The sequence below is a fragment of the Andrena cerasifolii genome, chromosome 6 (assembly GCF_050908995.1).
Source record: "Andrena cerasifolii isolate SP2316 chromosome 6, iyAndCera1_principal, whole genome shotgun sequence".
In the NCBI taxonomy this organism is placed as follows: Eukaryota; Metazoa; Arthropoda; class Insecta; order Hymenoptera; family Andrenidae; genus Andrena; species Andrena cerasifolii.
This window is the reverse complement of record NC_135123.1, coordinates 14,346,870-14,369,429: the sequence shown is the minus strand read 5'-3', so window position 1 is coordinate 14,369,429 and position 22,560 is coordinate 14,346,870. Positions and strand designations below refer to the sequence as shown.

The 22,560-nt window shown below is 43.2% G+C and overlaps 3 protein-coding genes across 9 annotated transcripts in view; 2 read left to right on the top strand and 1 right to left on the bottom strand.

The window, feature by feature from the left end:
- The first annotated feature begins 189 nt into the window (after nt 1-189).
- On the top strand, nt 190-6,584 carry LOC143370267 (protein Loquacious-like). 4 transcript variants are annotated; one of them, XM_076815168.1, is made up of 7 exons: nt 190-389; nt 1,199-1,523; nt 1,777-1,897; nt 1,973-2,267; nt 2,835-2,984; nt 3,112-3,223; nt 6,448-6,584. In XM_076815168.1, exons 2-7 carry the CDS (start codon nt 1,208-1,210, stop codon nt 6,582-6,584), a joined length of 1,131 nt encoding a protein of 376 aa, XP_076671283.1. In that variant the 5' UTR covers nt 190-389; nt 1,199-1,207. The 4 variants fall into 4 exon arrangements, with proteins under 4 accessions (XP_076671283.1, XP_076671285.1, XP_076671282.1 ...); XM_076815167.1 differs by having other exon boundaries at nt 191-389; nt 1,762-1,897; XM_076815170.1 differs by lacking the exon at nt 2,835-2,984.
- On the bottom strand, nt 3,065-5,840 carry Mthfs (methenyltetrahydrofolate synthetase). Its single transcript, XM_076815187.1, has 5 exons — nt 5,670-5,840; nt 5,298-5,553; nt 5,152-5,199; nt 4,843-5,071; nt 3,065-3,247 (listed from the first exon to the last, which is right to left on the bottom strand). Exons 1-4 carry the CDS (start codon nt 5,778-5,780, stop codon nt 4,899-4,901), a joined length of 588 nt encoding a protein of 195 aa, XP_076671302.1. The 5' UTR covers nt 5,781-5,840; the 3' UTR covers nt 3,065-3,247; nt 4,843-4,898.
- A 9,016-nt stretch (nt 6,585-15,600) lies between the features above and the next one.
- Nucleotides 15,601-22,560, top strand: part of Dh31-r (Diuretic hormone 31 Receptor) — a 163,236-nt gene continuing 156,276 nt past the window's right edge. For 2 of the 4 annotated variants that reach the window (XM_076815798.1, XM_076815801.1), the window contains exons 1-2: nt 15,602-15,963; nt 17,682-18,271. The gene's annotated coding sequence lies outside the window, so the exon portion shown is untranslated. Of the gene's footprint in view, nt 15,964-17,681; nt 18,272-22,560 lie in introns of all 4 variants that reach the window. The other 2 variants (XM_076815803.1, XM_076815804.1) reach the window with 2 other exon arrangements.

Below are 22,560 nucleotides of genomic sequence, written 5' to 3'. Positions count from 1 at the left end.
CGGTCGAAACACGTTAAGTGTTTAAAATATCGGCGTTAGTAATAAAGCTAAGTGAATTGTAGGGTAGTATTCGAGCGTTGTACATGGAAATATTAATTTATATTTCAGATGCGATAGAACGGGCGTCTGTTTCTATTAAACCGCCAGTGATGCACCTGCGCAGAAGGATGCGCGTGCTTCTGCGTCGCGAAAAGCTGCTCACATCGCATACTGCGGCAGAGCCAGAAACGAGGAAGATTCTCCGGTAGCCAGCGAACCATTTTTCTGTCGTCAAACGGATCAAGCTTTTTGTGAAACTTGGATCGGTCACAAAAAGCGGGATTCGCTTTTCGCATAGGAATTGGCCTGTTTAAGGAGCCAGGTTATTTCACATTGAACGTTTGAAAATTGTGAGTAAAGGTGGTGACTTGTTTTTTGATTTCATACAGCGGACGATACAGTGACCGGTCGGTCTGTTGCGCTTCTTTGTCGTCGTTTTAAATAGAGCCCTGTCAATGATTAGAGCCATCGCTGGCACTGTTCTCCCCTGAATCACAATGAAACTTAACCTTTACATTTCGCTCCTGTATTTTCTATGCTCCACATACTAGAATTAATCAATGAATTTTATAACAATCATGGCCGCCAGCCGGTTTTCCTACCGCCTTTATACTGCATAGATGTTGTATTCGTCGATAACCGGTTGACTACGATAACGCTGTAGCTTTACTGTTATTCTTATCGGATTATGATTTCACGCGTCGGCCGAACACTTTATTATTTTACTTTCCGTTGGTCACGAGTGTCTCGTGAACGACGAATCGATGAGATGTATACTAATTAACAGCACGGTTTGTCAAATCATCGGAATTTTTATTTACTCGCAGAGATGATATAATTAAATTGCATTTTAGCAGTGTAAACTGTCACTTGGCGAATTAGATAAAATTTTCACCGATGAACGTATTTTTTTTAAACTGATCAAAGTGTTGGATTCAGCCAAGGTTTAAAATACAGTTTAATTTTCATTAAAAGAAACGATAGGAACACATTTTTGAATATTTCACGCTTCTGTTACTTTTATTTTGATTTCGAGAACTTTCTTAATTGTTTAATTAGTATCCAGAAGCTATACGTAGCTTTAATGGCTGTGTATAAGTTGTGGCGTATTATAGATATATAATTTTCAAAAGATGATATAGTCCATTTTTATCTGTAGATTACAAACATGGAAGAAATGCATCAACCGCAGCAGGTTGGGCCTAATATGATGGCCAATGTAAGTGGGGTTCCAAACCACTCGAATAATGTTAACAGGCGCAGCAGAGTTCGATTATCGCTGCACAATTTGATGGTGGAAAAACTTCCAATAAACGAGGCTGTTCAATTGGAGATGAAATCATTGTGCAACAAAACGCCAGTTTCTATTCTTCAGGAATTGCTTTCTCGTAGGGACACAACGCCAAAGTATGAACTAATACAAGTAGAGGGTGCTATCCATGAGCCTATTTTTCGTTATCGTGTCACTGTTGCTGATATCGTTGGTTTGTATCTAATTTTGATAAAATGTTATTAATTCGTTTTACCATGAAAGTTTGAAGGTATATTTTGAAGCTGCAGGTATACCTGTTTGTTTGTTAAATCTAAGCAAAGTATAGTTTCAAATGAAAGACATAATATCATAAACATTATTCATTCGTTCATCCATTACCTACAGAGATTAGTTATTTATTCTCCGTCGAATCTAAGTGGTAAATGATAAAAACTTGGTGATTGAAGCAGATCCAATTGTTTCAGCAATGGGGACTGGAAAATCCAAAAAAGAGGCAAAGCACGCCGCTGCACGAGCCGTGTTGGATAAGCTGTGCAGATTAAATAGCGACGCTCCAGACTCTCCGCTTGCAAATAACATACCAGAGTAAGAGCTATACGCGTCTTTACTTGTCAACTTGTTTTAGATAGAAGATTAACATAATCGATTGGTTTCATGCAGTTCCGAGAATCTACAAGAATTACCTGGTTACGGAGAAGAGAAAATAATCACGAACCCGATTGGCGCACTGCAGGAGATGTGCATGTCGCGTCACTGGCCCCCACCGAAATATTCAATGGAAAACGAGGAGGGTCTGCCGCACGAAAGAAAGTACACCATTGTTTGTTCTATTTTGAAATATCGCGAAGTTGGCCAAGGGAAGAGTAAGAAAGTTGCTAAGAGGCATGCGGCTCACAAAATGTGGCAAGCGTTGCACGATATGAATACCGAAAGTTCTAATGTAGACGAGGACGAGGTAAGAATATGGTTTCTACCTGTATTTTTCAAATATTTGAATGATTTGAATGATTTGAAGTTAAACGTAACTGTTTCTCATGTAAGCGTAACTTTTGGTACTTTAGAAAAACAGAAGTACTTGATTTCTTATTTCGCTGACACATTTTTCTCTTTTCACTATATATATCTCTCTCTCTCTGCGGTGTATAAGAATAATATTAACACTCATTGTTCATATAATTTGCTTTTGTGTACTATTATGTGTACAGTTTTTGTTGTGTATGTGTGTATGCTTAGTGAAGTGGAAGTGATTTGGCACTGCAGGCAGTACTACGAGGTATAAGCTACCTTTCTGATCACCCTTAATCTATAACGGATAATTTTCGAGATTGTAATCTGTATGTATATATGTGTTACATGTACTTATACTAAAAATCATTTACACAGTAGCATATGTTTCCAACAATAAACACGCTTGGATCATTTCCACTTCATTTTACTCTTAGTGTAAGTGCAGTCATTGGTGAACAGTCTCCAATGATTAGCATATAATTAAAATTTTACATATGTTAATTGTCCGTTATAGGTTTTACAAAGAAATGCAAATGTGAATGCCCGTTATGCCGATCTGAAAGGTAGCAAAATCTCAACACTAACAACTATTCATAGCCTTAAAGTTTCACAATTTCATAAAAGTCTGAAGTCATCGACTGGTGTTAAGCTTTTTGAATTACAGGTTTGTAATGTATATTACTTGGAGCTATGTGCTTCTTTTACACTGATTTAAGGACATTTAATAATCAGCAACTTGCTTAATTGTTTTCTCCGTATTAAATTTCCTTTATTCTTCCTTTCTGTTACAGAACACTTGTTTGAATGATGGTGATGTAAATTTGGTACAATTTTTGCAAGAGATTGCCTCGGAACAGCAATTCGAAGTGACTTATGTTGATATTGAAGAAAAGTCTATCAGTGGTAAGTTATCTATATCAAACTAGTGATTATTATTTATTTATTTTTTTATTTATTGCTGTAATCTTTGCCTTTCGGCTTAGGATGCCTCCCGTTTACATTTTCTTAAAAACTTCTCCTCGCTTATTTACATTTGCTTGTCGTTTACCTATTCCCTTGCCTTTATCCTTACATTACCTTCGTTACATTTGGTCATCAGTCTTATCAGTCTTATAAACCCTTACATATACTTCTTATATTTTAAATGTTAAGTGAAACGAACTGAACTAAACTATTAAAATTAAAAACTTAAACTCTCCCTACTATGCTACTTTGCTTTATTTTCTTTACGCCCTTTGCACTCTATCTTTCGTATACTTTCCCGACTAGACACCCGTCATCAGCGCCCCCGTCCTCCTCCTCTCCTCCTCCATCCTTTCCCTTTCCTTGATGATCCTCTTCCTCTCCTCCAGTCCTTCTCCCGCATCTCCCCCCTCACTCAAACTTTCCCCCTCTCGGCCACACTTTGCAGTCCTCCTTTTAGGTGCAATTTCATGCTGACGCTCAACGCTCGTTTTGAGCGTCAAAACCAGTTACGTGATCGACGCTCATCCAACGAGCGAGCGAATCAGAGTGAATGGGCGTCAAGCGGAAAAACTGAACTCGGTTTAGTTTTTCCGCTTGACGTTGAAAGTCACGTGGACCGATCACCTGATTGGTTTTGACGCTCAAAACGAGCGTCGAGCGTCAGCATGAAATTGCACCTTTTCTCTCGTTCCAGTTTTACCATATGCCATATGTTGTCTATGCATATTTTCTTGTATCTTACCGTTGTCATTATCCCCTTCTCCCTATTTCCCCTTGCGATCGTCCTTAGCTTCCTTTGCACTTCCCTCTCTTCTCTGGTCAGGTAATCTTCTATGTATATGCCCGCCTTCAACTCTCTCTTCTTTCTCATCACTTCTTTTTTATCTTCCCAATTTCCTAACCTTGTCACCACTATATCTTCTCCCCTGCTCTTCATTCTTATGTTCCGTAACTCTTTCACCTCCACCTCCACCTTCAGGTTCTCTCTTATGAAAGCTTCTACCTCCTTCTCTCATACTATATTCTTCTTTTTGTTTTCCCTCTCTCTCCTTTTCTCTCTCATTTCTAGCTCTCTCACCCTCTCTCCAGTCTTTTCCTCTCCGTCTCCCACTCTGCCCTCTCTCTCTTCCTCTCTTGGTCCCACATTCTTCTCTCCTCCTTCATCTCTTCTCTCCATTTCTCAATTTCCGCCATGTACTTTCCAAACATTCTTTCCATGGCCCTCTCCATATCCCCTACGATTTCCTTCCTTATCGACTCTCATTCTCCACTCTCTCTACGCGCTGGCGTTGCTTTCCCACACTCCCGCTCCGCTACATACTTTTCCATCCTCCATTCCTTCCTCCCTTCTTCTCCTTAGCACTTCCAATTCCTACCCTAAATTTTCCTGTTTTCTTATCTCCTCCACTCCCTTTTCTCGTCTGCTTCCGTCTCCTACCCTCTGGCTCTTCTCTCCTCACCAATTCCACTCTCCCTTGCTAGTCTTATCCCTCACTTCTTAACAGGCAGTCTTACCCTTCGCACATTCAACCGGAATAGTCCCCTATTAAACTAGAAATTAGGTTTCATTGATTAGGAATCTTTCGCTCCTTCGATTCTTTATCAAATATATTTATTTTTCTATGAGTACAAGATCTAGAGGTACATCACTTTCCGATGTGGGTATATCTTCCCCCAATTGTTCATTAAATGCCACTCCAATCAAGTGCGGTTTTTGTTGTTGCTTCTTCAAACAGGTTGCCAAAAATTTATCATAGTAACCCATTCCATGTCCTAAACGTTTCCCTGATCGGCAATGTAAGATATAAAATTATTTCAGGCTTATGAATAATTTTCAATAAGTTGCTCATATTAAAATTAATTACCATCAGCAGTAAATGCAACACCTGGTAGAATTATTAAATCCAATCCACCTACAATAAACAGTATTATTATTCTGAATTTGAAAGGGTAGTCCATACATGAAAATTTACTGCTGAAGACTATATAAATTAATTATTCAAAGTCTTACCAGATTCTAAAGCATTTTCCCTAGGCTTGTTCCATTCCGGTTGCTTAATGTTCCATTTAGTCAATGGTAGTGTCTCGTAGTCTTCCATTGAAAATAGTTTAACCATTTCCATTTGCTTACCCTGATACCTCGGGACAAAAACTTCTTTCTTTGTCTCAAACAGATTCTTTAATATTGGCATCGTGTCGATTTCGTCGTTTGTACTCAAATATACCGAAACCCTTCTACTTTCTTGAAATTGTTTCAAAGCGCTTAGCTGTACAAATGCAAACACAGTTTACAGTGGAAAAGTTCATTTCAATCTTGGAAACAAAATGTAACATAACCTCATATGATTACTCTGATGAATCAGTTATTCCTCTGTATACTTACTTTCTCAAATACTTTTCTTGACTGTCTTTGTTTCTCCTCAGATGTAAGTTGTCCAATAATAACTTTCATCTTTTTACGTAAAGTAAGTTTGGCATATGTTATTCCACACATGATTCCTGTGTCCTTGCACCCCAGCTTCCAGAGAGAAAGATTGTCCTCTGTACATATAGCAGGGTTATGTAAGGGGGGAGCAATATGTTTACTTCAAAAGAAAAAAATAGACTGACGTGTGACACACTTGCTAGATTAGTTATCATATCTAGTCTCTAATTATGTTTTCTACGAAGTAATTTATGTACAAGCATGTTTGTATTATTTTCCATCTAATAATTTTTTATTAATCTTTTCCTGTTTCCAGTAATCACTGTTATGTTAAATACAATGTTGGGGACTAATATTATTACACATATTTTGTTATTCGTGATTATGCGTTCAACATAGCTTCACGATGCTACAAGCGAAAGTTATCCTTTTTTAAGGGGTCATTCGGGTTAGCGCGCCGATAAATTCAGCGATTTTCAGATTTTACGTTTACGAAAAAATGACATTTCGAGAAAAACGCGTTCAAAGCTAAAATAATTGAAATTTTTCTATGAAAATTTAAAAGTACATTCTTGAGGATATGTATTTTCAAAAATATTTAAAAAAAAGTCGATTTTTTGCAAACCGTCTAACCAGAATGACCCCTTAATGGTTGGGAGCAATCCGTGCCGAAATCGGGGATACTTTCATCCCAGTTTGGGTTCAGATTAAGGGAATATTTCATTGACTGTTACAGGTAAATGCCAGTGCCTTGTGCAGCTGTCTACCTTGCCAGTTGCAGTCTGCTATGGTTGCGGTGTTACTAGTAAAGATGCTCAAGCTAGTGCTGCTCAAAACGCTCTGGAATATCTGAAAATCATGACCAAAAAGTGAGCCAGCGCTTTGCTCCTGCCAGCCGTCACTATCAATTGTAAATCACACAACAGTTTGCTGTCGAAGAATCAAAACAACGCGGACGCTAAAATTTTATCAGCGAATAATCAAGTGTCGGACAAGGGTAAAAGCGGTCAGAAGCTTGACCACGTGGGGAACAAAAGTCGGCTATCCAAGCTATCGATCAGAACAGTTAACGCTGGAGTAGGAAACAAAGACGCCTCTTTAAGCACAATTACCGCAACGTCGGGTGTCGCGGTGCCCGCCAGCAGGATAAACCCGTCTATAAAGAAGAAGAGTGGAAATAACGACAACTTGATATCAAACCAACAGTTATCGAAGAGCATGGTACCCTCTAATCAATCCAGTTCTAAATTCAGTAGTGTAAGAAACGTTGCAGCCTGCGTCGGCGGCAGTGCCCCTCACGAGAACGCGCCCAAGGATTATTCCGTGAAAAAGTATTCCGGCGAGATTGATTCGAAAATGAAGAACCATCAGATGCAGCCAGACTACAAGGACTCCTCTGTGAACAATCCGGATTACAAAGGGAGGAATAGCGCAGCCATGAACAATATACCATCGAGGTACGGGAATCAGCCGTCTGTTCAAGCGCTGCACAGGGAGAACCACGGGACATCCAGCGCCCATCATTCTCGGCCGGCATCGCGAAACGACAACACAGCCTTCGCCGTGGCTAGAAAGGCATTGGAGCAGCAGAATCCGGCGTCGAAAATGGCACCGATCAATTTCCCCCCGTTGCGGGCTCCTCAGAGCATCGTGAACGTTCGCCACCCTTTCGTGACGGAGGCGCGAACCAAGCACAACGAGATCGGCGGCCCGAGCTCCAAGTCGAAGCTGAACGTGGGGAGCCCGCTGCAGGGCAGCGTCAAGGACCTGGACCACGGCAGGCAAACGTTCCATGGCTACGGCGCGTCGCAGATCGCTGGTATACCGAATGTTCAGAGTTTGGGCAACGTGACGGCGAGCATGTCGCCTTATCCAAGGCCGGACAGCTTCCCTCAGCCGACGGTCGCCAGCGTGCTGTTCCCCGACACATCGCAGTTCCCGCAATCGCCACCGTTCAGCACAACGCAGATCGGACAGCTGAACCAATACCAGACCTACGACCCCGGCAGTTTCGCGACCACGCCGGTGAACGTGAACCCGGTCATCCCCCAGTTCTCCGCAGAAAGTTCCATTCCGTATCCCCAGTACGACAATACCCCGCAATTCGTGCAACCAAATCACTACCCGACGGCGGATCTAGCCAACAGTCAGTACCAATATCAGGCAGCGAGCGTGGGACAGCTACAAGACTCGCCAATGTTCATACAAAGCTTGCAGAGTCCGATCGCTGTGACCGATCAATACGCCGCGCCGAATTACGCGAGAACGGTCAGGACAGAACTGATACCGCGGTTGAGGAGGCCGCCAAGGTTCAACAAGTAAAAATCATTTTTTTGTTTTTGTTTTTGTTCTAATACTACCGAACGAAAGTTCATAGCCGTAAGTAGAGGAGGGGCAGAAGAGGAGGAACGTGTGCCCGCGGGCAAGTTCGTCGATATACTTGGTCGGATTGTCGCGGGAGATGTGGTAAAAGTTATTTCAATTTCTGATCCATTTTGAAATGAATTTTAGCCAGTCTGCATGGATCCACGGTCGGTGCACGATGGTCGGTGGTATTTTGACGGAATTGCGTGGATACACGTTAACAGGGATCGTATTAGCCGCTCGATTATTCTCTCTGTAATGGTTTTATACGTATACACATGTACAAAAAAACGACGAGACACATATATACACACGCACGAAAGGAAGGGAAGGGAAAGAAATCATGTTCGACTTGTTCCCGTCGCTCGATGTGACATGGCAGGGCACAGTGAAGGTTGAGCTCGATTATAATTTTATGACGTAATTTATCTATTAAATATGGAGACACGGTGGGAAGGAAGGAGGAGGTATTAGACGATCGCATCCAGTTTGTTAAATTGTACATAAATTACGACTGCTGATAGGGATAGTATCTCATTTCTATAAATAATAGGAACGTAAAACACGGTTCTGGAACAAATTTGTTTTCGTCGACGGTCGATGAGTGAAAGCAAATTTGCTAACAAGTGGAGCAGAGCCCACAGTCATTATTGCACGTTATTAAGAGAGAAGGAAAAGAGAGAAGGAAGAAGAAGAAGAAAGGGAAAATCGATAAATCTGTGAAATAATGTGAGAAGGAAAGGCAAAGCAACTGGATTATAATTAATAATAAGATAAGTCCTAGTTTTTAATGAATGGTATTCTACAAGCTATACTTTGCATAGAATTAGTGGAGGTTTTCCAATATTTGCATATTACTTAGCTTTACCGCTATGTTTTTAATGTGCTTTACTATCTATATATGGGATGCCGGTGTGCGACGATGTTCATCGCAACGGGACGTACTTTTTATAATTAATTTAGAAGAGCAGAAAGAAGCGAAGAGAATTTTCGCGCCCGTCTCGGCTGCTCGGTTAATTTGAACATCGTTGCCTTCGCTGAGCGTGTGCGCAGCGCAGTCGTAGCTTTTTTCGGCGACCCGAGTATAATAATGGGCGATCGCGTTAAAATAACGATATAATCTTTCAGTGGGTGTATGTTTTTCCTTTAGTAGCTCATAAACTCATAAGCATCATATAATTAAATACGGCGTAAGGATTAATCGTTAAGGACACCTCATTAAGTGCACATCACGTATAACCCAATTATATACTCGTGTGTATTTTGGAGTTTCAATTTTGCCTATGTGCGTCAACCTCACCGGATCAGACGTTTATAACTAAATGGAAGAAAGGAAAATGACCAACATCGCGTGTGGACACCCGGTAGCGCCGAGAGGACACGATCACCAACGAAATACACAGCTAGAAAGAAATAAAGGAGGAATAGAGTGGTGGCGCAAAGATGCGGCTTTCGATCCTAGACCACCACACCTCTTCACGGGCGCACGGATCATGGAGAAGATCCAGGGAAGAAGTAACAATGTACCAATAGGATTAAAGGAGGTCGCCCACTAGGCCGAAGCGCCGCGACCACGCGTCGCTCATATCATGGAACAGCAGCGACCACGCATCGCTCATATGATACTTTGGTCGCCGCTCTTCGGCCTAGTGGGCGACGGCCTTGACGTGGCCGAAGACTCGTCGTAAACATTAAAGAAAAATGCGTCGCTTCTCTTCTCCTGCATCCGATAACCGGCCCCGCGCAACTGGAATCCGCGTGCGCGGTTTCGTCCAGCGGCGATTCTCTCGCTACACCACAGGAAAAGAGACTCGTTCATCGGCGATCTTGTAAACGTCAAAAGCGCGTATTTTATTTGTTCGGTATTCGTGCATGCGTAATCGAGCAAGCTCACTCGCATACAGGGTGTGAAAGAAGTAGCGCTTGCATTTCTCGTCGACAATTCTATTCTGAATCGGTGGATATTGGTTCGAAAGGTCTCTCTTGAAATTCATTTTAACGACTCCAAACCGAAGCGTTATCCGCAGATAAACCGGAAAACCATCGAAAAGACAATCTTTAGTGGAGAAACTATTCACTTGCGATATATGGTTTGTGAAGTTTCGCGCTCTCGCTGAGGAATGCGCAAAAAAATATTAAATTAGTAAAAGCAGCGTTATCTTCTCTACGCCCTGCACGTCGACGGCGATATTTGTTCCATTAATGTTTCGCCCTAGAAAGTATGCCAGTGAGCGAGAGTCGAAAGGGGTAAAATGCAAATAAACCGTGAAACTTGCGCGTAAAAAGTCGTGTATGTATACTGCATTAGTCGTCGACGGCGACGCAACGGATAATGACACGTGGCCGCGGTACCTTGACTCATCTCTCCGACTTCTATCGATAGTACAAAATATTTCCTTTTTTTTTCTCACACTGTAAGGCAAACGGGACCGCGAGTCAAGGTATCGGCGGGGGCGCGTCTGAACGAAGGACAGTTCTGAAACGACCTTGTCGCCCCCCCTCGTTGATTATGCCGAGGAGGAACGAAGGGGAACGAACCCATCGACGACGCCCAATGATGTTCTCGAGGGCCGCGGAGTAATTCTTCCGGTCGGAGTATATTTCATACATACTTTTGGAAAATAGGCATTACTTACATGCAAAGTATAGAATGTGTATGCGTCGTAACAGAAGTACATTGGTAGGTCGATACTGTAGCCAGTTGCTTCTTTAAGCGTAGAATGAGAGGAGGAGGAGATTTGAAAGGGAGCGAGAGAAAGGGATGATAGAGATATATTGATACATATATATGTATATATATACAGAAAAACGAAACGATTCGAGGCGAGCGAATCGTTGCTGTTGTAAATCGAATTGGTTTCGATCGAGTTAACCAAGGCGTAATGATTACTTTGCTGCTGGACGATGATTATTCATGTAACTATTATTTATTGCTCCTCTCAGAGCTCGGGGAACCGGAAGCGCCTTCCCCGCGTTCGATTCCGCGCCACCCCCCGAGTTCCGTTCTCGTTTCCCATTTCAGCGACCGTAGAGCGCCGCTTCGCGCGGCGAGAATAGCGTAGCTTCGACGTGTATCCTCCATCTGCGAGTAGGTTCTCCTATTTTTTTTCTCTGCGAACGCCGACACGATTCTGTATTCAGACGGGCGAAACGAGATGCGATCGACCGGACGGTGTTCTCGAGCACCGAGACACGCGACGATAGTTTGTCGAAACCCGCCAGCTTTCCAGAAAAGGGAGCACAACGGCCGTGATATGTAAAATTAGGAGAAAACGGGTGTGCTGGCGAACTCTCCGGATCGTAGTTTCTTTTCTTTTTCTCGATGGTTACGCCGATAAGCTTCGGAAATATATGTAAATCAGCTTGCTCTTCTTATTTTCGTTTACCATTTTGTTTTGTTCTTAAGATTACGGCAGTCTCGATTTCATTTTGCTCTTGGACGCGACACGATTCGCGCTTGTAGAACGGGGCGCAGCGAAGTATTCCTCGAACCGCCGATCGGAACCGGTGCCTCCCCTCGTCGATCCTTGCTGGCACGTGCGCCACGGTGATCCTCGAGGCTGTTAATCGGAATCGTTAATCGGACGTGATTAATCGCTCACCGAAAAGGAGGGATGATAATCGACATGTTTAATTGAGTTATCGTACCCCAACGACGCCGATATTCTCTCGCTCAGGGTGGCGAACATTTCGAGTGGAATAAGAATTTGCGAATGACCGGGTCATCGGACGGCGAACGGAGGTACATGAAACATTGTGATGCATAATGAAATATTGTAATAGAGAGAAAGAGAGAGAAATAATAGACTTTTCATCTGTTTTTCGCGGACGTAGAAGTTGCTTCTTCGTGGACCAGAAGTGAAATGCGAGAAAAGGAGGCGAGAAGTTTTCGATTCGATCCACGAAAACAGTCGCCGACGCGACGCGCGTGCTTTTATTCACCGTTCCCGCCGATCGTAACGCGTGCATCGTTTTCCTTTTCTCGTTCGCGTATCGTTCGAGCCACGGGGGGCTGTCCTCCATGAACAATAAGAAGAAATAAATTCCCAGCGACATGTACGGATGTAGCATTCTCGAGCGAGGTCCTCGAGTCTCGCGTGTGGCGCGAACAAAGGCGAAATTAAAACCACCCCTCCAAACCCCCCACATGCGACCATCAAACGTCCGCGTCGCAGGATTCGCCGATCGTACTGCTGTTCAGAGGCGTCTGAAACAGTCGTGAGGGAGAAAAAGTGTTAAAAAAAAAAAAGAAAGGGTTTGAGAAAGCAGAACGATGATGATGAATTTTCAAAGAAGTCCCGCGATTCGGATGCGTTTCCTCGTTGCATCTGTGCATGCGCCGCGGATCTCCGCAGCTTCTGCCGCCCGGGCGCCGAAGTATGATTGTACAAAAGGACGAGAAGCAGAGACGAGGCATGTCCATCTGCTCCCCTTAATCTTCCCGGTACGATCGGTATTGTTTAGCTGAGCGCGAGCGAAAGGGCGAGAAAGAGACAGACGGACCTTAGAAGAAAAAAAAAAAGTAATACGTTTATCTGCGATAAGAAGAAGAGATGAGAGATAGAAGAGAGCCGTTGAGGCTCTGATTGTCGACGGGTAGGCGATGGTTGACGATTCCCGTTCCCTTCTGTGCGACATTCAGAGCCGTTGGACAAGATCGTCTACCTATTATATTAAAAAGAACACCAACGTATAAAATTTCGACGATTTTACACGGGAAATGTAGATATCCGTTCGTTCCTTGCCGCAAAGAAGTTAGAAAAAAAGAAAAATGGAAAAAAACGATACGTAAGGAAACAGTTTTATAAGATGTATAATATAAACGGTCCAGCGCGGCTGGATATAATTTGTAATTTTTATATGTGGAGGGGGGCACATTTATCATTTTTCGTTTCCTTTTCTATTCAGTTTCGACCACCTTCCCTCCATTTCGCTACCCGCCCCCCTCCGGCCCCTTTGCTACACCCCGGCCCTTCTTCGTCGTCTTCATTTACTTTGCCTTCTTCTTCTTCCCTTTTCTGTTCATCGTAAGTTTAAATCATCCTGCGTTTTGTAAAGTAATATTGGTGCCGAACTGCACGACGGTGTACTCTGGCACACGACACGGACATGGCATACAGATAACGACTTAAGAAACAGTATAGCGCGGCCCCGTCTCTGTAAAACGAAGGGGCATAAATATCTATAATCGAGGTTGTTTTATGTATGATTGTGCGTGTAACATTGTTAATAAACTAACGATGCTTATGAAAGTTCTTTCGCGCCTTGTGTATCTCGTTCACCTCGCCCGGATATCGGGCGGAATAAAGTTTCATTAGCTTTGTGAGAAAGGTAGACGTTTGTTAATGGCGAATAAGTTTTTACTTACTCTCCCCGGTCTTCTAATTCCTTTCCCCGGTTTAATTTCCATGATCGGACTCGCGACGGTTTTGAATATGCGCGTCGTTTCGCGGTTCCACTTCGCAGTGGTGCGGCTGAGCGCGCATGCGCGACGTGTACGCGCGATTCGCGGCTTAAACGGACAGCCTGCGAATCTCCGTGTCTTTTTAAAGGTCGGTGATGCTTATTGCAAATTTCGAAATCTCGCACGGTATAAATTCAATCGAAGTTACGTGTTGGTAACAACGTCTCTACTCAGAAATCGAATCTAATAAACAGCACGCGCGCTGCAACGCCGTTCCCGCTCTAGGTAAAATTTAATTGCCCTCCCTTCTCCTCTTATAATGGTACTCTGTTATTTAGAAAATGATGTCGATTCATTATAGCCGGCGAAAAAGATTGCCGTTGTTCACGTGACTGTTAGTAGCACGCCTCACGTGCTCCCGGTAATGACAGGCGGCTAGATTTGACAGTAACGGCAACGAGTCGACAATAAATTATGCAGTTAAATTGCTACCCTCGAGGTCGTGCGCTTGTATGAACGCCGCCGCTTAAACGGGCTCTACGACTCGACAGCACGATACACTTTCCCAACCGCGGTTTAAAAAACGATTACGCGGGAGGGAACATGAACGCTCGACCTGTCATTAAAATGCAGACCCAACGAGTATATTTATTATGAATTAGAACGCGAAACTAGATCGTCTCTTTTTTCCGCATTCGCGGTCTTAATTTGTAATTTTATCATCCGCCTCGAGTCTTCTTCGTGGTCGCGATTATTAGTATCGATTTCATCTCGACTCTCTCGATATTTTAGTATCGCGTTTTCTACTTCCGGCGTGGCTCGCGTAGCGCAGGAAGCGGATTTGCACGGGTCACATATTTCTTCAGAAAGTTTCAGCGACTGTTTGGACGCATCGTTAGATTGTATTCCTTAATGAAGTCGTGAGATTGATTAGTTTGCTCACGTTTAATATCCAGGTGGTCAAGCGATGGAGAAGTGGACGCCAGCCGACGAATCTCGTCGAATTGCAATACGCTGGTCGGAATTTCGAGTTCCTACAAGGATCACTGTCTTTCTCCGTAAGTACATTTTTTTTTAGTCTATTAGATATACTTTCCAAGATAACCGTAGCTCACAGGTATTTGCTATTGTCAATTTCGAAGTTAGGCGAATATAATTGCTAAAAGGCAAGAAGTTGACGGTATAAATGTTCGTGACGATTGTTTGACATAAGTGCGTAGGTATTCGACAGAGTTCCCGCTATTTTCTCTAGAATTAGGTTATGGCAGAAGATATCGCGTATACAATACATAGATATGTATAGACGGAGCAGAAGCTGGGACTGTCGGCGAGGGGAACGGTAGGCTTGGAGGGGGAAAGGCAGTGGTCAGATAGGCACGTCGGGTTAGCGTCGGAAACATTCGGCATGCATAACCACTGCGTTACCCGATTTGCCTGTATCGCTCCTCTTACCGCGAATTTTCCACTCCCCTCCCCCTCAGCTTACGCTCTCTCTATATATGTCTATGATACAATAGAACACCGCTAATTTTCAAAGTTTGTTAGGGGATACGAAAAACATTAGAATCCTGCCGCGCGGAGCGGCTTGTTGCGCGGTGTAAACGGACCCCTAAGCCCCGTTCACATTAGTCGAGTAGTATTTCAAGGCAAGCAAAGTTGAGGGAATCTCTACTTTGCTCGAGACTCGAAAGAAACCGGAAAGGATATTTCAAGTTGTAAGAACCGAGAACGGTGGGATTCTCGCGAAGCGTACGCCGCGTCGACCGTAGGGACGGCCTGGCAACAGGAAAGTTCGAGACGGCACGACACTAGTCGCCTGGCCGCTGTTGTGTGACCAGCCGAACTGTTTCCTTCTTTTTCAGATATACATGCATACATCCATTTCAGTCTTGCAAAAGTGTAGTCACGTAGTGACCCCGTGGTAGCATCCAACCTACAAAGTCAACTAAATAGCAGGCTCACGGTGGTAATGCAGCTCCAAGTTACTTGAATTCGAGCGACTTGAGGTGAAGCAACTAATGACTAATGTGAACGCGGCCTTTGCGTAGGGTAGGGTAGGAAAGCAGTGGCGCCGCCGTACCGGTACCGGTTGCGCGCGCACTTCGAGTCACGTTTCCAGCCGTAGAAGCGTCAGTTGCCGCCGCGCGGCCGCGTGATTCACAGTTTTTGAAGTTCTCCTTCGGAAAAAGGTCCCTCGGTTTATCTTGTGAATATTTTCCAGTTGTATCGCACCGAATGCCAAGGAATACGAGTCTCGTGCCCTTGACCGATAAGACGTAGAACCAACCGTGTGCTTTTTAATTCATTCGACGACAACAGTGAACAGAATTGGCGAACAAATCACTCGGCTGTCTCCCTAAAGCGACAATGCGTCTCGAAGTAATCGTCTATTACATTACATCGCGTTCTTTTATTTAATACGAGGGGAAGCAGCCAAAGACTACAATTGACGGGACCGCGAGCGTGGATTTCGATACTAATCAAGTAAGATTTCACAAACGTTTCCATTAGAAATTTCACGGATCGTTTAGGGTTAGACGCAGTGTTGGGTGTCAGAAAGGGTCTTGAGGCAAAACTTGTTCCTGCAAAGCAGAGTGACAGAGAGGCGAACTGTTATTCAGTTAGAATAGCGTCCACCAGCCAATTCGTGGAAATGTAACGCGATACTTCGTTAAATCGGTGCGTCGAAGCGTGCGTTCGCAAACACAGCGATTTCCAGGCGAAAAATGCTGTTTACGATCGTCGTTGAGAGAATCTTTTTCCGGTTCGGACACGTTAACGTTCCGAGTAATAAACAAGCATGATATTTCGCGGTGGTTCGAGGTCGTACGCCGAAGGACGAAGCTCTCGCGGAGTGGAAACAGAAAAAAGTTTCTCCGGTGAAGTGCACGATCTCGATTAGGTTATGTACTTCGCGTTAGTCGTCAGGGAAATGATCGAATGTGGAGATCGAAAGGAGCCTATCGCGTTCACGAAAGCAACAGTTGTCTCGGGCACGTCACTACGGATCAACGTCTAGCCAATTCGTTTGACTCGTCGAAACGTTTCACCCACGCTTCCCGCCATTTCTTTCCAGAGATTTATTTCAAGTTCGGACGCATAACCTTCATTGAAGTGCAACCAGACGTGCGTACTTGGCTTGTCTGGTATGAAAGGAGAGGTTGTGTCGCGCAAATAAGCGTTTAATGCAGATTATGAGAAATCTTAATACGGAGGTTCTAGATGAGTGAAATAATCATTAAATAGTAGAATATACGAAGGAAGTGTGAAAAGGTTATTCAACATTATTCTTTACGCGTTACACTGTTTAAAGTTTTCCAAGATCAATTCATGGCCATTTTTCTTAAATTGTTCATCTTGTTGGGAGGGGGGGGGGGGCACCACGGTAATGGCTCGAAAAGTAAAGGTATCTTTGGAAATTTGTTAAAAGCGAACTACGTAATGAATCCTGTTTAAACTTTCAGGATTTTTTATTGGATATTTAAGTTACACGAATATCTTTTTTTGAATTTATTTCAAGCAGATTTACAGGCTGTACAGGACCAGTAACTTTGCGCTGCAGAAAATCTGGTTGACAGTTTTCCGACGAAACGGTGCTTCTAAAATCAATAAACCAAAGTGTTTTAGAAACTATACGCGGATGGCTATGACACGCCGGGAGATTTTTTTTGTCAACGAAAGAGGTTAATTTACTAGAACCAAATTTCACAATTCTTTTTCAGAGGTTCTCCATCTTGTCATTTTTTCAAAATTTTCCAAATCGAATCTGTCGTGCCATAGCCATGCGCGCATAGTTTCTAAAAGTGTTCGCTTTTTTCATTTCTGAAGAACCGTTTCGTCGGAAAACTGTCAACCATGTCAGGGGAGATTTTTTGCAGGTCTGATACATATACCGGTCCTGTACAGCTTGTAAATCGCTTAAAATAAATTTAAAAAAATATATTCGCGTAACTTAAGTATCCAATAAAAAGTCCTGAGAGTTTAAAAAAGATTCATCCCGCAGTTTGTTTTTAATAAATTTCCAAAGAAACCTTTACTTTTCGAGTCATTACCGTGGCGTGGCCCCTCAAGTCACACGATTCTCGAAGTGCAGCCTTCAGAAATTTGCATCTCGAATGAAAGACTCTTCGCGTTGAAAAGCGATCCTCTGTTCAAAGACACGCACGGCGAAGTAACTTAAAGATTTTTCATTTCGCTTACAGCCGTCCAATTTGAACGACACAGGAGAAAGGAGGCAGTGCTCGCGAAGATGCAAGAGTTTTACAAAGGACGCAAGCTTCCCCCGATCGACGTTACCTCGAAATTGCCTGGGCACTTCTCGTGGCTGAAAAGGGTGAATCCTTCGATCAGAAGGAGAAACTGTTACACATAATCCCTGCGCTGGGTCGGCGAGAACGTGGCTCTCCAGTTTGGACACCGCGCAAGATACATTGCTAATTATAAGGTTGAAGATAAATGCTGCGTGTTGAGTCGAAGCAGGGTGAAAGGAACATCCCCTGGCGCTTGAAGCTGTTCCCCGGCGGGCAAGGGAATAACTTTGGAGTTGGCGAGGGTGTTGCTTGGTAGGGAATTGAAGAAGGATAACGTGTAAAAGGAACACGTGTTTTATGGACGACGACTACCACTTGCTGTTCGTCGCGAGAAGTTACGGCGCTGCGAGGGCGATGAATTCGGAACGACGCTGTCTACAGAGTGATTGAATTCGTTCCATCGATCACGATAAAACGTGCGCAGTTATCAGCTCAGGCTTTGGTCCACGCTTCCGTCGCGAGATACGGCGTCGTAGTCCTCGGTGAGTGCCTCGTCCTATTATTTCTCTCGCGGAGCCGGGCATTAGGGGTGTTCGATTCACCTCAAACAATCGATTCTTGAATCGATTCAAAATTGAATTATAAGAATCGATCCTACTAAAACATCTGAACCAAAGAATCGATTCTGGAAGAATCGAGATGAAAAGAATCGCCATGAAACTTTTTTTCCAAAATTAATACATGTACATACATAGAAGTCGGATTTGATTAATTTTGAAAGAATCGATATAAAAAATACTTTTATAAGAAACAATTTGGGGTAGTTGTTGAAGGGCATTGTATTGAATAGAAGAAATATTTTGCCATTCATTTTGAATATTTTATTCATCATGTAATTGTCATTCTTTCATTGATGAGGAATTTAAAAACAATAATTGCTGTAAGTGTTCAGGTGATAAACTATTTCTGTGATCAGTTAAAATATTTCCGGCTTTGGTAAACACACAAGGCAGGAAGAAAGAATGGTAAAGAAAGATCCAGAGTCATCCAGAACATAAGAATCGTTTATAAATTTGGCGCTAATCCTGTATAAATTTGGCAGGAATCGCGTATAAATGGCGGGAAACGTATAAGACCAGGAAAACCTACGCAAAAAGTAGTTTGGTCCTTTCACTAGTGGCAATTAATTCCCCCAGACGGAAAAAAAATCGATTGTCGATTCTTACATCGAAGAATCGATTCTGGGGAAAATCGAATACCAAAGAATCGATTCAAAAGATCGATTTTTAAACCAAAAGAATCGATTCAAAAGATCGATCTTTTAACCAAAAGAATCGATTCAAAAGATCGATCTTTTAACCAAAAGAATTGATTTTCTGATGAATCAAATCGGAATCGAACACCCCTAAGAAGCATGCGGTCCTAGCTACCGTTTCATTCGTCCACATCAATATATTCGTGCGCGCTCAGCCTGCTCACCGTACACTCATTCAGTTCTGGACCCGGCTTTATAGATCAAACTGTACAGCTTCTATTACAAGCGTGACCTTTATTCCCGATGAAAATATTAGTCGCGATCTGCACGGTGCCAATCTACCGTGGAAATCGAGAGTCGGGTGTATCCAATTGAAGGGAACACTTTGCAGAACGGGATCGATAGCTCCAATGCCGTTTATTGTTTCCCGAAAAGGAAAGTTCTCTCTCAACGTTCACGATTGTAACTTGGCGTGCATTTACGCGGCTGCAATTGATGCCTGCTTAGTTAGGACATCGCCGAGGGATGATTGAAATTAAGAATCGAGCTGCGGCCAGTTCACTCGACGCTCTTCTTATTCCCCGCCTCCGTGCCCCGGCGCTTTTGTCATGCAAATCGTTTCGTGCATGGAAATTTAAATGTGCCGCCGCGCAATCTGAGACCTCATGCTCGCTGTGCTCTCGTTTTGGTGATTTCTCATCGCGGCAACGATCGTTTCATTACAAAACGGCCATTTATCAACTTCATGCAACCGGCCGGCTCCAGCGCCGGTGCACTTTGCGCGTAACACTTTGCAGCGCGGCGTGCTAGCTGCGCGGTGCTAGCCAGGGCGATGTCTTAATTCGATAAATTCGTCTAACGATCGCCGCGATGCCTGGCTAGTGATCAGGACCTCGCGCGCCCCGCTGCAGGATCTCGTTTAGATTCCACTACGAGCAGCGATATGCAGAGGGAGAGTGTAAAAAGTTTATTGGGGAACTTGGGGATCGCGTGGTTCCCATCGGGACAAACAGGGGCAGCTCGGTTAGGTTGCCCCTTAGAATTGAAGGTGCGATAAAATGTTGGGACGCTCGCTAATTTTACTCCTTTTGGTATGCTAACTAAGTATTGTAGTAGGCAACCGGCATTTAGGCAACGGCCTATGGTGTGCGATGAGGCCCATAGGTGGCGGCGTCCATTTATGAGGAGTTCGGAAGACAGAAACTAGGCCATTAACCGAGCCACAAATTAATTATTCATCTTCGTGAACAGAATATAGACCAGAGTAAATCCAGTGCTTTTTATAATCGTATTCTATCATCTTCTCACCGGATTTTACCAATCTTCGGCGCAAGGGTTCATTCCCTAGACACAAGGGATTGAATTTCCTCCGCCCAACTTGTGGTGCGCACTCGAGATCGCAATGGAACTAGAAACTTTAGTCACTTATATTTCGAAAACGAAGTTTCGAATTGAAAAGCAGTAAAGGAGTTTTGGGGTCAGTGGCGCACCCAGAGGCTTTCTAAAAATAAAAAAACTGGATTTTATTCTTTAAATAAATTTTTATATTCACCTAATGAATTTAATTGAATATTATTTTTACCTGTTAAACTCGGCTCCCGCAAGATTAAATCCTGAGGGCGCCACTGGAGTTAGTAGTTCTATAACGAAGAATTTGCATACGTCTGCTTGTCACATAAATCAGAGATATCACAATTCTGGATAAGTCTTCGTCGTTTTCCCGTCTCTGAAGCCTCGCGTCAGACGGCTAGGCTGAATAAAATTGGACGATTGAACGAGCGACGTTAAACATTGCAATAGAGCACGAGTCTTAACACGTCGCGTTATCGTTTAATGGGATCGTGGTTAAAGATTTTATCGTGATGCAGTCTGGTGTACCCGTAACACCAGATGAAGCCTGTTAAATATCTTCGCGGCAATAGCAGCCGCCCACATTTATCTTCATAAATCGGCCGCATAATCCCATGTTCGATTTTACGTCGGACGCTTTACTCGCATCGCGAAATGCCGCGTCTTGTTATGCGTGAGAGCATTTAGGTGTTCTCTAATTCGCGAAGGACGGGGGATGAAACGCAAGGGCGAGAGTGGAAATTCATTTTTTTCCACTGTCCAGAGACGCGCAACGAGGGTTCAGCCCGTTTCCCGAGGTTTTCTTTGTACGAAGAAAAGTTCTCTCGGGGTTCAGTGAATTTTAAATGGGTCACGCTGATCATAGACAAGAGTTACTTCCGTATCGTTCGTAGATCTGTGCTCTGTCGCGTGCACTTTCTTATCACGGATCTTTAGCTTTTGTTTCTGTTTCTTCTTACGTTTTAGGAATCCCGCCGGCGTGAAATTAGCGAACAACGGGGAACTTTCTGGCGAATAAAATATTTAAGCGTGCCTGCAGCATTAATCTTCCTCTTATAAACAACGTCCCCTTTGAACCGGGATTTACCTAGGTGAATCGTTTGATGTCAGGCTTTACATTCTTTTCGAAAGGGGAGCATAGCGGTCGATTCGTTTTAACACTATTCCTACCATGACCGGTCAAAGGACCGTTTTTAAAATTTCGATTAGAATTTCCTATGTACAACGTAATTGAATCGCCTTTAAACTTCACGACTTTTCCGAAAATATACGTATGTTCATGATATACTTCTGAATAAAAGAAACTATATTTTTATACTGCCAAATTGGCTATTATCTTCATTCTGTATTAAAAAATATAAGTTGCGCTAAGGACCGGTCATTCGACCGGTCGTGGTAGGAACGGTATGCGTGAAGTGTCGGTAGGAATAGTGTTAAGTAGAATGCTGCGTTACTGGCCAGCCACTGAGAATTGAACTGATCTGCGTCTTGATTCCCGCGTTAGAAGCTAGCGATTGTCGTGATTTTAAAAACCATTTTTTTTTTAATTTAAAAACCGTTTTTTAAATTTAAAAACGGTTTTTTTTAATTTAAAAACCGTTTTTTTTTTAATTTAAAAACCGGTTTTTGAATTTTACAAATTAATTTAAAAAAACGGTTTCTAAACCCGGGGAATAGTGGAATTCGAAAAGCGGTTTCTTCAGAAGTAGGTTTTTGTATAAACTCTATTAGAAGCTGAACTACATTAAACACTTTGATATTTAATTATTAGAAATAGCAGAGAGATAATATCTTTCCATTCCTAATCGAATGAGAGTTTAAAACTGAGTTGAAAATTGCCTCTACGCGACACCTCTAGTCGAATTTATTTCTATTATTCTTCGCCTCTTAACTATCGTGTATTATTCGAGTTTTACTGCTGCAAATCTGCAGGAGGTTGTCTGCCCTTGATTGGATCTTGGTCAGGCTCCAATTAGTCTGCAATTGCCTCTCGATTAACGTTTGGTCGGATCTTGGTTAACCTCCAGCCAAGTCTTTGTACTTGAGGTCCTGATTAGATTCTAGTCCAGTTCCACTTCATTGCGACTCGCCACGTTGGTTCCCAGAAATCCCGTTCGTTTCACGCTCGCCCGTTAACCAAAATCATCCAAACCCTAACTAGAATCGACGCTTCCTCCTAATCAGCGGCCGTTCGTTTCTTCTCGCCCGCCGTTACACCGACGCGAA

Coding starts and splice junctions, on each gene's coding strand:
- Mthfs (XM_076815187.1), bottom strand. CDS start 5,780: ATGTGTGGAATAACATATGCCAAACTTACTTTACGTAAAAAGATGAAA. Junction 5,554..5,669: donor CAAGAAAAGTATTTGAGAAA/GTAAGTATACAG, acceptor GCATTTGTACAG/CTAAGCGCTTTGAAACAATT. Junction 5,072..5,151: donor TGTTGCATTTACTGCTGATG/GTAATTAATTTT, acceptor ATTGCCGATCAG/GGAAACGTTTAGGACATGGA.
- LOC143370267 (XM_076815167.1), top strand. CDS start 1,208: ATGGAAGAAATGCATCAACCGCAGCAGGTTGGGCCTAATATGATGGCC. Junction 2,268..2,834: donor CTAATGTAGACGAGGACGAG/GTAAGAATATGG, acceptor TGTCCGTTATAG/GTTTTACAAAGAAATGCAAA. Junction 3,224..6,447: donor TGAAGAAAAGTCTATCAGTG/GTAAGTTATCTA, acceptor TGACTGTTACAG/GTAAATGCCAGTGCCTTGTG.